General features: G+C 40.5%; 2 protein-coding genes across 8 annotated transcripts in view; one reads left to right on the plus strand and one right to left on the minus strand.

The window, feature by feature from the left end:
* The window catches only part of zgc:103755 (uncharacterized protein LOC449988 homolog), a 32,512-nt gene extending 22,443 nt beyond the window's left edge, over window positions 1-10,069 (plus strand). For all 4 annotated transcript variants that reach the window (XM_048227459.1, XM_048227460.1, XM_048227461.1 and 1 more), the window contains exons 13-16: window positions 5,857-5,980; window positions 7,540-7,604; window positions 7,715-7,790; window positions 8,366-10,069. In XM_048227459.1, the coding sequence (XP_048083416.1) occupies window positions 5,857-5,980; window positions 7,540-7,604; window positions 7,715-7,790; window positions 8,366-8,768 (668 nt within the window). In that variant the 3' untranslated portion in view covers window positions 8,769-10,069. The remainder of the gene's footprint in view (window positions 1-5,856; window positions 5,981-7,539; window positions 7,605-7,714; window positions 7,791-8,365) is intronic.
* Window positions 10,070-10,181: 112 nt separating this feature from the next.
* Window positions 10,182-12,153, minus strand: part of alk (ALK receptor tyrosine kinase) — a 269,021-nt gene continuing 267,049 nt past the window's right edge. For all 4 annotated transcript variants that reach the window (XM_048228498.1, XM_048228497.1, XM_048228500.1 and 1 more), the window contains one exon: window positions 10,182-12,153. This exon is cut by the window's right edge and continues 990 nt beyond it. In XM_048228498.1, coding sequence (XP_048084455.1) covers window positions 12,067-12,153 — 87 coding nt within the window. In that variant the 3' untranslated portion in view covers window positions 10,182-12,066.

A 12,153-nucleotide genomic window follows, 5' to 3' on the forward strand; every position in this document is an offset into this window, starting at 1 on the left:
TGCTTACCATGCAGACGTCAAGAATTGCATCAGCTTCAGAGTCTTTGGGCGGTCATAGCAACTTATTACAAACATCACATATGAAATGTCATTTTTCATATCATATTTTCATCTTGCAGTTCAAGTCAAATATGAACTCGCATGTCCCTTGATGGTGATTTTCTAATACATCAGGAGACTCAGCCAGGCAATGCTTGATAAATCAGGAGCATGGATTTATTAACAATGATGTGCATCAAGGGAGAGCAGACAGATTTTATGTGAAGATTCACCCACATCTCTAATTTAATGGGGAAACAGTGTCTAGTTTAAGCACCGTCGAGGTAGATGTTAAGCTGCATGTTGATAAGGAGCCTCTTCGTCAGGGGAAATGGAAACATAGGAGTGGCAATGAATGTAAGGTGTGGAAAAAAACATGTTATTATTAACAAACAAAAGTATTAAAAAACAAAAAGTATCAGGTGCAAAAGCCTAGCCTAGAAATCTAGACGCGCCCCTAGCGGCTGCCAGGGCTAGTCTAGCAACTCTCTGTTGGCTTGTGAGCTCCAGAAATCGAAACTCAATCAGGCCAATGAAATCGTGTATAGAGTCATTAGGTGGGCTTAACATAATGATTGATGGCAGAGTTGCAACGGTTTGGCATGAATTCCCTGCTACTTGAAAACAAATAAGATGGATGTTGCTGTTGGCGAACAGTGTGACACGAGTCAAGCTTTTATTAAGTTGGCAAACGTTTGAACCAGCCAACAAGCTCCGCTGGTGGGAAACGCATGGGACTCATAGCTGCCGCTGTCCTATTGCGTGCAGAGGGAATTTGAAAGACAACTGATTATCCCGCCCCTCGGACTGAGCACTGTGAACGGTGAGTGCCTAGACCCTACATTTTAATGTGGGTCTGGCTCGTCAGGCTAGCAAAACGCTGCTTTGACTCCAAATCGCTCGCAGCAACAATGAACGCAACAATGTGGGTATCTTGCAGAAAACACAGCCTCCCTACTCTCCTGCCATGGGGATTTCAATAGACCAGGTGCTCTTCTACTGTATTTATCAATAGACTCAACTAATTTGGCTTCAGACTCGATACCTACATGTATAACCGGTGAAGACGTGGCAACTCGCCCCATCACGCATCATACGAGAACAATGGCTAACACCTGTATATGAAAGAAAAAGTGAATAAATATGGAGGACTGACACAAACAGAAATAGTGAAGTAACAGAAGCCATGTGCACCCAGGCTACTGTTAACCAAACCAGCTGATGAATGGAAATAATGAAAAAGTGTATTATGGATCACACTGTCATGCAGCAGAGCCAGCCCTGCGCTGATGTGATGAGATGTGAACACACTGACAGCGTCATGCTGCAGTCACTGATTATTTGGAAAAGACACTTTATCTGGTGACACAGAGAATATAGAGGAACTAAGAGTGGCCCTTTGATGTGTACCTGACAGAGTACACAAATCCTTCTTTGAGAACTTCTAATTATGAGACACAAAATATAAGAATATATAAGAAATATATGAATATCATACACATAACACATAGCAAAAAGATGAATACCATGCAAGAATTATAAGAATAGTTATTTAGAATTAAAAGAAAAATATCACATTACTTTACATTACATTTGGTTGTGGTTCCAGAGATTCCTTATGTCATTATGTCCATGGGCAGAACAAAGTGGGTTCATTTAAAGATAAATGTGGATTCTCTTGGAGCCACCTGAGAATTTAATGATTTTATTCTATAAATACCAGCTTGTGAGGAACATGGTGCATGATGGACCCAACAGCGTCAGCGTCATTTAATGTAGTTTTATAGATCTGTTTTTCTAGGCAAGGTAACGTCTACCTATCTCTCTGCTCTCAGATTTGCATTTGGGGATTTTCCTATATTTAGATGGCAGCATCTCAGCACTTTTGCTTAGATTTGTTATGTACGACATTTCCCACCCAGACAACCCACAACATTGTTCAATTGGTATCTGTCATGGTGACACAATGTTGATTGCTGTGCCAAAATAGCAAGTTAAGTTTTTAATTTACTCACTCTGATTACCTTCATATTATTGAATTTTCTTTTTCTGGTCACTGGCTTGCTGTAAATAAAAAAGTAACTTTCAGTTCAAGGTTTTTGAGTCAATGAAGCCAGAAATGCAGTGACTTGAGTCAGAGAAAGACATGGAGAGAAAGCAGTTTTATTGATATTCTTAGTGACCTACACAGTCATCTTCAAATCCTGCCAAGAATGGAGTAATGTCTTAGTGATTTTTAGATTTCATGCTGCAATACATTTTCCCTCAGCTGATGACCACAATTTTCTATTTGTAGAGAGCCAATAACTTTAATAAATGTCTAGTTTGTCAGAATAAATTACAGTTTTTGTCAGATAAGAAGTAAGGAATAAGCCAAATAGAAAAAGAAAACATTAATATCCATTTCTTTCATTTAGCTGTTGTCTCATAGTATTTGGTATTTTTCATAGCTTTGGGCCCAGGTTTTTCAGTTGTATTATTTATCACATCATGTCTTCATTGCAGTATCTTTACTCTGTAAGACCTTCAGTTTATTACAATGTGGGCCAGAAAGAATTAATGAAAAAGATTTTCAACAGGCTTTTAAAATGAACATGTCTAATTTAGGTGAGTGAAAACTGCAGACAGAAATATCCCTTTTGGGGTCCTGGTGTTCAGATTCAGAGAGATTTATTCATCACATACACAGTTATAACAGTATATAACAAGTAGTGAAATGTAAGCCTGGTTAGCTTCATGACTGAGTTAAATAGAAAGAATCTAAGTAAAACCGATACCAGATTAAAAACAGAAGTTAATAATAAATAATTAAAAAAAAATAAAGTGACATTATTAATAATAATAAATAATAATAATAATAATAATAATAATAATAATAAAATAATAAATAATACAATATAATAATGTTATTCAAATGGGATAGAGTCCAAGGAATTCATTAGAGTAGGCATGTCCATGTTGAGGAGTCTATTGGCCTGAGGGAAATAGCCTTTTCTTAGTCTCTCAGTTTTGGCCATCAAACTGCAGAAGCGCTTGTCTGACTTCAACAAACTGAACAGGCAGTTACTGGGATGGGTGGAGTCCTTTATGATTTTAGTGGCTTCGTTGTCTGGCCATAAGCTTGGATGTGAGTAGCCCAGGTCAGGTCCTCAGAGATGTACTCCCAGATATTTAAAACCACTAACTCTCTCTACCTGTATATTCCATCAATCAAGAGAGGGGTGTAAGTCTGCTGCTGTCTCCTTCTGAAGTCTTCAGTTAGCTCCTTGGTTTTGCAGACATTCAGCTGGAGACAGTTTGCCTGACACCAGGCAATCAGCTTTTTCACCTCTTCCAAGAAGGCAGTCTCATTGTTGTTGGAGATGAGGCCCAGGACTACTGTATCATCAGCAAACTTAATGATGGAAGTGGAGCTGTGAGATGACACACAGTCATAGGTGTAGAGAGAGTAGAGCAGTAGGCTCAAGTAACAGCCCTGTGGAGCTCCTGTGTTCAGAATAAGGGAATTAGAGATGAGCTGGCCCATTCTCACTACCTGGGGTCTGCCAGTAAGAAAGTAAGAAAACCCAGTCACAGAGGGGGGTATTTAGTCCAAGGTCTTAGAGTCCAGCATGTGAGGAGCAATGGAATTGAAAGCTGAACTATAATCAATAAACAGCAGCCTCACATAATTCCCTTTTCCAATGTCAATATGCGGGTGGTATGAAGGACATGAGAGATGGCATCCTCAGTAGATCTATTAGATCGGTAAGCAAATTTCAGTGGGTCAATAGTGTTGGGGATGGATGAGCAGATGATGTTTTTAATAAGTCTCTCAGACTCTCACTCACAAGTGATGTGAGGGCTATAGGTTGATAGTCGTTCAGGTATAAGGGCTTGTTATTTTTTGGCACAGGGACTAAGTCTGTGGGGTATACTACGAAGCATGTTAGACATATCTAGGCTATGTAGACATATCGAGGCTTGACAAAGCCTTGACTCAGGGGTATACGTTAAGTGATACTACGATTGCAGTTATGTAATATATTTGTCAAACTAGGCTTTCAGCTTAGATCTGTGCGCGTTCTCTGTGTTGGGATGACTTTAGCCAATCGTGTAACGTGGAGACGCACAAGACCGCCTCTATTTAAAAACAATTACTTCCGCATTCATGAGCAATAGCTTAATCTACACTGCGGTCATTTTTTGTGTCTAACCTATAACATCAAATAAATCAATTGTCATCAGTTGTTGTATGGTATGCACGTCCATAGTGGGATATTTGCACGCACCGCCCTATTAAAGCGCATTCAAGATCCAAAATGTTAGTAGAGTAGCGAGCTCCACCTGTAAGATATATGACAGAATCCTACACGTGAGAGAACTTCGTTTTTAAGACTATTGATTGGTCAGTGTGCGGTAGATTACACGATTTGAGCTATAACTTAGCACATAACCTCCTCCCGACCAGTTCAACTCAGCAGTCAGAGAAGATGTGATGTGGTGTAAAGCACACACTAAAACATTGGCCGTAGAGCATGAGATGTTCCCAAAATAACTAATGGTAAGATGAGCTAGAGCTGTGCAAGACTTGCTTATCACCTTAGAGAGATACTGGGAGGGTGCTGATGTATGCTTTTCTTTGTGCTGAGCAGGTTTTCACTGAACTTGCAAAGGTCCCGCAGGGAATGCAGTAAATGCAGACAATTGTGGGGGGGGGGGGGTACCAAAGTCTAGACTCACAGACTCTGGTGCGCGTTCAATCAAACCCTGTTCAATCAGGGTTTGAGTACACACTTACCGAGTCCTTTCTGTGAGTCTGCATCGGCGCAGACTTCACCAAAGGGAATTACCCACAGTTCAAGCGTGGGTAATGCAATGTCTTTGTTATTAAACATCGTGAAGTGCTGTCCCAAACCCATTTATACCTATATGAGCCCATGTGGTCTCACACACTCACTCACTTAGCACCTGAGATCAATAAAGTCTGTGAATCTTTAGTCCTTAGTCCTCAGAGCTCACTTTGGGGTTGGCCCTGTGTGTGTGTGGAATCAAAGCATCCATGTTTGTGCTTTTCTTAAATAACATTCCAGGTTTTAGGCTGTAGGCTAAAGGAAAGCTGGGGTCTTGCCATCTTACCAAAGTTGTCAGTGTACAGTGTATAGCCTTGAGGATTGTGTACAGTGTATAGCCTTGAGGATTGTGTACAGTGTATAGCCTTGAGGATTGTGTACAGTGTATATCCTTGAGGATTGTGTACAGTGAATATCCTTGAGGATTGTGTACAGTGAATATCCTTGAGGATTGTGTACAGTGAATAGCCTTGAGGACTGTGTGATCTCTGGTTAGGCATCATTCTTTTTGTCATTACATCATGGTTTTATATACCAGATCCCTGACTACCAGCTTGAAATAAAGTCTCCTGACATGATGTTGCTATCCAACAAGCTTTGATTTAAATTAATATTTCGTGATGGGAGTCAACTTAAATACTGTAGGTAGTTCTTTTCAAGAGACTGCGGCCAGGAGACGAATGTGTCCAGCCTCTTCTTTTCAAATGTTAGTTCAGTCCTTTCATGCCCTCTCTCTGAAGGTTCATGCCCACTTATGCAGTCCCTGGCTCTGCTGTCGCTGATTGCTGTAGCCACACTGGCGTTTTGAGTTGAGTGCACTGCGCTGTTGAAATACTCTGCAATCATTCCTGTCTTTGAGCTCATTACTTTCCTTGAAGAGCTCATTTGAGCACCACCTTTTGTGCATGGCTACTTTCCTGTATCTCTGCAAGATTTAACGGAGAGTTTCACAAGTTTGAATTTGATTGAACGTTTGTGTTGTCAGGGTTTTGGTTGGGCATTGAATTGGACAAACCAAGCGGAAAGAACGACGGCTCTGTTGGAGGTGTGAGGTACTTCAAGTGTCCCTCAAAGCATGGGGTCTTTGCTCCTCCATCACGCGTGCAGAGGTATGTCTTCTGTCCATTCAACTCACTTCAACAATCACTCCCTGATGGTCTTTGAAAATTGTAAATGTTTTTAGTTTGCCATCTGTGCGTATTTCATGGTAATGTAGTGGGGAAAAAAAGAATATTGGGCTGTATTGCAAGGCAGCACATTTAAAGAGTAAATGAAAGCTTATGGTTGAATTTCAGTAGTTAAAAATGGTGTCATTTAAAAATGATGAATGATTCTGTATGACGGCGTTACATTCACAAGGAACTTCTCAAGCCCAGGGGGGAGAGCAGAAAGAGGCTAGCACAGCATCACCGTGTTAGAGAAGGACAGCACACTAAGCACCAACTCAATGTAAACTAGCACAGCATCACAGTGTTAAACTCAGGCCCCATAGTTTTTAATTTCCTATGCCAGTATTCTCTCCTTATTCTGTCGCTTGTCATCGCAATGACAAGCGACGCCTGTTTTTTAATCTCCCGCTTTCCTCGAGTCTGTGTTTATATTTATGTGCTTCACTCTGAGGTGTTGCCCTCACGTCACGTCTTGGCACTCATGCGGTGCAACGTCTTTTCATCCTGGCTCACCTGAGGTGCTTTGAGCTACTCTCCAGTGCTCCTCCACTATTTCTTCTCAAAGTATATTTTTTGGGGGCTTTTGACTCTATTTTTGACAGGAAGTGAGTGGGAGAGAGAGATGGGGTGGGATCGGGAAATGACCCAGGTCAGACTTGAACCCAGCCCCCCATGGGCACATGTTTCTAGATGGCCTTTCATCTAGATTGTTTCTAGATGGCCTTTCTTCTCAGTTCCCCTCATTCTGTCCTGAGTGCAGGACTGTGTTTTCACTACTCTTTCCCATTTATTCCTTTGGAGATTTGTTTTAAATAGACCTTATGCACAAAAAACTCTTCAGGTAGCTCATGTGTTTCCGGTGGAGTGTTAACTGTGTTGTAACGGCATCTACTGTTATATTCTGCTCCTTACATCTTCACTCCAACAATGAAAACATTGTTTACCCAATAATAACAATTTTAACACTTAAAACCATAAATCCTTTTACATCGTAACGTGGTGATTCACTAGGTGCAACCATCAACCGGGTCCGTGTAGACACAAATTACATTAACAATAGCGGCAGGTTAAAACATACCTGGGTCCACAACAACAACAAACGAGCTACCTGAAGAGCCTTTTGTGCATACGGTCCATTATCGGTAAGTAGAAGGAAAAAAAGGAAATGTGTTTGTTTTTCTGAAACTGAAAAGAAAATTGGATAAATCAAGTCCAGTAGTCTCTCAGTCTCTCTCTCTCTCTCTCTCTCTCCATCTCTCTCTCTCCATAAACCTTTTTAGTTTTTGACTTTGTCAACCTACTTTGCTTAAGTGCTCTCAAAACTATTCAGATTTCCATTCTCAACATTTGTAAATAAGACATACAACAAACGTGAGTGAATAATCTATCTGACACAACAACTGAAAATAAGCCTTCTCCACATGTAGTGGTTATGACAACAACTTCCTGTTGGTGGAAATGACACTGACTCTAAGCGTCTGTCCTCCCTTTTCAATCAGGATTCACGGCTCGGTGGACTGCTTGTCTGAGCTGTCCTCCTCTCGACTCAGTCACCCGACGACAGGTGAGCTTCTCTCTTTGACTTCACTTTCACTTTTTAACAGGCTTGAAAGTCGTGTAAAATTATATGAAGATGCCTTCTGTTTTGGTATTTATTTTGCTGCATTCGTACAGGAATACGCCGGAGTTTCAGTACATCAACAGCCATCTCCACACCTAAGGAACAAAATCGTAAAAGTCCAGTCAGCAGGTATTCAGCTTTACATCACCGGCTGTGTTTACATTGGACAGCAATAATCTGACCATTGATCTTATTCCAAGTAAGACAATATTTAGATTACGGTGTTTACATTAGTTGCTGATAAAATATTCCATTCATGTTTGTTACAGATTGTAGTCCAGTGAATAACAAATTCACATTACAGGACTTACCTGTCCATAGGTATGTGTCACAGAATTCTGCCAAAACTCCAAAAGGCCATGCATATCTAAATACTGTGACCTAGATTGGAACACTCCATGTTTCCACACGATAATTGCGCGTTCCCATTATGGCCGTATTGGGGTTAAGGTAATTAGAAAATGCTTTAATCGGGTTGATATCAGAATATTATTACTGTCCATGTAAACATAGTCATTGAGTGATGCGATTACTAATTTGTGTTTACATTGTGCTGTGTGAAGACCTATTGGATCATCTGTTTATAATTAATATGAATTGAAAGATGTTTTATTTTTCTGTCTATTTTAATTGGTCTTAGTCTATTTTAATTACCCTTTCCTGTTTCTCTGCTTTTTGTTCTGCCGTATTTTTTAATTTCACAGGAACCGCTCAAGCAGTGTTCGACGTCGCTGGAGCACAGCGAGTGCTGGCTATGGTATGGAGGCCTCAGGCCGTCGCCCAAGCAGCACAGGAGGTGCCACCACCACCACCACCACCAACACAGCCTCCTCCAACTCGGACAAGATGGTCAAACTCCACGTGGGCATGCAGGTCCTGCTGAGCAGTGCCAGTGAGATGGGCACCATTCGCTACGTGGGCACCGCCGACTTTGCCCCGGGCATGTGGCTGGGGTTGGAGCTGCGCAGTCCTCGGGGCAAGAACGACGGCTCTGTGGACGGACGCCGCTACTTCAGCTGTCGGTCAGGCTACGGTGTGCTGGTGCGTCCCAGCCGCATCACGTACCGGGGCATCAGTGGTGCCAAGCTCATGGATGAGTCCAGCTGAGCCAGTCTTGTCGACCATCGTCCGCTAGAGCAAGGCCTTGCACTGTAGTATGCTCTCCTTTTGTTTTGATGTGAACGTCTGTGTGAGCCCTTCATCATTGTCTTTCTGTGCTGTTACTGACTAACATGGCGAGACATTCCTGATAGAATAGCACTAAGGAAACCGAGCACTACCTATTAACAGACTACAGTGGAAATTAAGTTTCTTTAAAGATTAAAACGGTTCCCCTATCTTCAGGTATGTGCCTGTGCAATAATGCCCTTGGGGTTCCTATTTTAGTATTTACACTAGGAATTAACTTTACTTTCTGAAAGATAGCATGACAATTCCTGAAAATGAACTGATCAAAATGAGTTGATTTTTCTCTCATTTCAGAGAGAATGAGGTCAATGATTTAGTGCATATGAGAATGAAGCTAAGCACTTTATTGAAGAGAACAGAAACCTCGGAGTCCAAGACGATGGTTTTGAATGTTGATGAGTTGAACACTAAGGAATTGGAGAGGCAATACATGAATGTACGGGGTTTCTGCACAGCAAAGGGTATATTTTTACACTGATGACGGAGTGTTTTTGGATAGTCTTGAACTCTGTTAATAGTAGCATTGCCTTCAATTTAAGTGATGCATCAGTGTCCATGACTGTATATTTTATGTGGGTTTACCAAATTCTTGCACTTGTGAAGATGACAATATTGGCCAATAGGGTAGGTCATTACATAGCACTTTAACATTGCTAAAACATTCCTGAACACACATCGCTGACCATCATCATCTTCTCTGCTCTTCTCAAACAAGCAGGCGATGCTTCAGAAAAGTCCGAAAATGTGTGTGAGTGTGGCTACTGTGACGCTTCTCAAGTCATCGAATGAGCTCATTGGCTTGCTTTATTTAGAATGGCTTGTGAAGACGTCATAAGTTGAAACGTAACAGTTAAAGTGAGGTTTGAATGGGCTTGATTAAGATCCTGCCACCTTCTCTGGTGGGGGGGGGCATGGGGGAGGGGATGGTTCCCATGGTTTCATTTGTATCAGTGTTGAATGTTGGGTATCTTTGCGTCCATACGTTTAGGGTATTTTGCAGGGTGAAGATGGAATGTTGGTGTGTTGTGGTTTTTACAATTCAGTAATATTGTAAAGAAGTGGGTCTGTTTTGATTTTGATTTTTGTCTTGTTTGTATGTCATCATCAGTTGCAAGAAATTAAGTCCAAGGCAATGGAACGTTTGGAGGTGTTATTTCTCATATTGTAAAAAGGGTGTTTGTAAGAAATATCACAAATAAATAAACTATCTTTTCCCAGCACACTGTCTGCATTTGTCTGTGTTGTCTGGACACAATATTTGTTATGGCTTGTAGTAGTAGTAGTTATAATTTCACAAGCTAGTTTGAGGTAATGTTTTTTTTAACCAAGCAGTAGATTTTATAGAGCAATTTATTAGTTTTCTCACCAATGAGGGTCAACTTACATGGTTTTACCAGAGACATAGTACAATAGTTTAATTACTATACAAATTTTACAAGGGCAGCTCTGTCCCAATAGGAGATGGCTTAAAATAAACTTTAAAATGCAAACATGCTCTCCATTCACCTGGAGAATTAATTAATAAACCAATAAGAAAAGTAAATGATGGAATGGCTGCTTGCATCACCTGTACATAAAATCCATCTATTATTTTCTCTCAAAGCCTTTAATGACCCATTATCACAGAAGGTAATCTCATACAAGTCCAACACAAGTGTTTCAGTGTTATAAACTGAATGTCCTGGCAGAGATGCGTAGTATCCTTTCTCTTTATTACATCTGCTGCGTACTGATGGTCAAGACCTTAATTCCCACTGACGAAATGTAATAAAATGTGTAATGTGTCAATCACACACAGGTGACAAAATTGTCAGAGAGATTGAGGAATACATATTGAGAAAGTGCTGGAACTATTTATATCAGGTGCAGTTTGTCAGGGAGATGAGAATTTGAAAGGTTGAATTAGCGATACAGACCATCCAGTTTAATAGTACATTGAAAAATTTGCTGAGGCCTTATCTCTTGATTTAGGACTGATACCACTGTCTGGAATGGTATTTTTGTTATGTTCAACAGACACAGGTGAATTACTGCATTGGGACGTGGCTTTTTAACAGACAGTTACAAATCTTATTTATATATATATTATTTCCATTTTGAGGAAAACATTCAATTATTCAATAGTTTCTCTTCGATAGAAATTATGAAAAATATGTAAGCTCAATATCTGATATATTAAAACACACTTAAAGGGTAACTACACAACAATGTCAAAATTAGGCTGTTGGAAAAGACAGATATTTTAGACATTAGTACAGGTAATGGTTTCATTAAGTGTGCCTCTGGCAAGAATGCTTACTCAACTGCTTGAGACAGAACAACCAAGATCCAAGCAAAAGTAATTGACATCTTTTCAATGCTTTCTATTTACATAAGTTGAATTTCATGAAAATATGACTGTTTTGATATCCATCCATTTTCAATGATCACTTGTACACAAAAATACACTATTTAGAAACAGGGCCGATATGGACCCACTCTTAGTATCAAGATACATGTTCAACATACTGGAAAAAGCTTGCTGTAGTTTTCCACTCAACCCGTCCATTCAGCAGTGCCCCTTTAGAAGTGTTTTAATTCAATTTAATGTTGGACTTACATTTTTAACCCAACAGAGCTAAAAAAATATGGAATGCTACCATTAATAATTTACAGAGCTTCCAAATAATAAATAAACAAATGAATAAATAAACAAGCAAGCAAGCAAATATCAACAAACAAACACATCTTTTTCTCAAAGATAAAAGTGCCTCTGGCATCCTGCAGTCTTGAGATGAGCAGGTCGCATCCTATTGAAAGTGAGCGCATGTGATTGGTCCTTCTTTAAAATAAAAATGTCCTGACCCCCCGACTTTCAATCTAACAGGGCTCCAGAAGGGAGTGATACAGAAAGCCACCAGCTGTGTGTCATCATCAGACCTGATTATTAATCATAAAATAACGACACTGATTAAAAAAAAAAGAAAAAGAAAAATTCCACATAGCCATTGGCATTGCCCTTATCCCTTACCAGTGAAAAGTCTGATCTAGATAATCTTTTTAAGTGGAAAGACAAAGGGCTGAACACGGCTTCACGGGTTTACAGGTCTCAGGTCAGGGAGTAGGGGAATTGAGATGGGCAAGCAGAACAGAACAACCCTCTCGGCAACGGCACAGTGTTGGCACAGGATGATTGACCTTTGACCTAGGACTGTGATGAGGGGAGGGGGGTAGGCTGTTAAAGTACAGTGGCATTGTGCCCCTCCATCGTGGGCAACCTGGAGTCCTGCACCGTCCCCTTGGTGACCAGGAGTGGGCGGCTTTC

Source organism: Alosa alosa, chromosome 19, assembly GCF_017589495.1.
Source record: "Alosa alosa isolate M-15738 ecotype Scorff River chromosome 19, AALO_Geno_1.1, whole genome shotgun sequence".
NCBI classification, from domain to species: Eukaryota; Metazoa; Chordata; class Actinopteri; order Clupeiformes; family Clupeidae; genus Alosa; species Alosa alosa.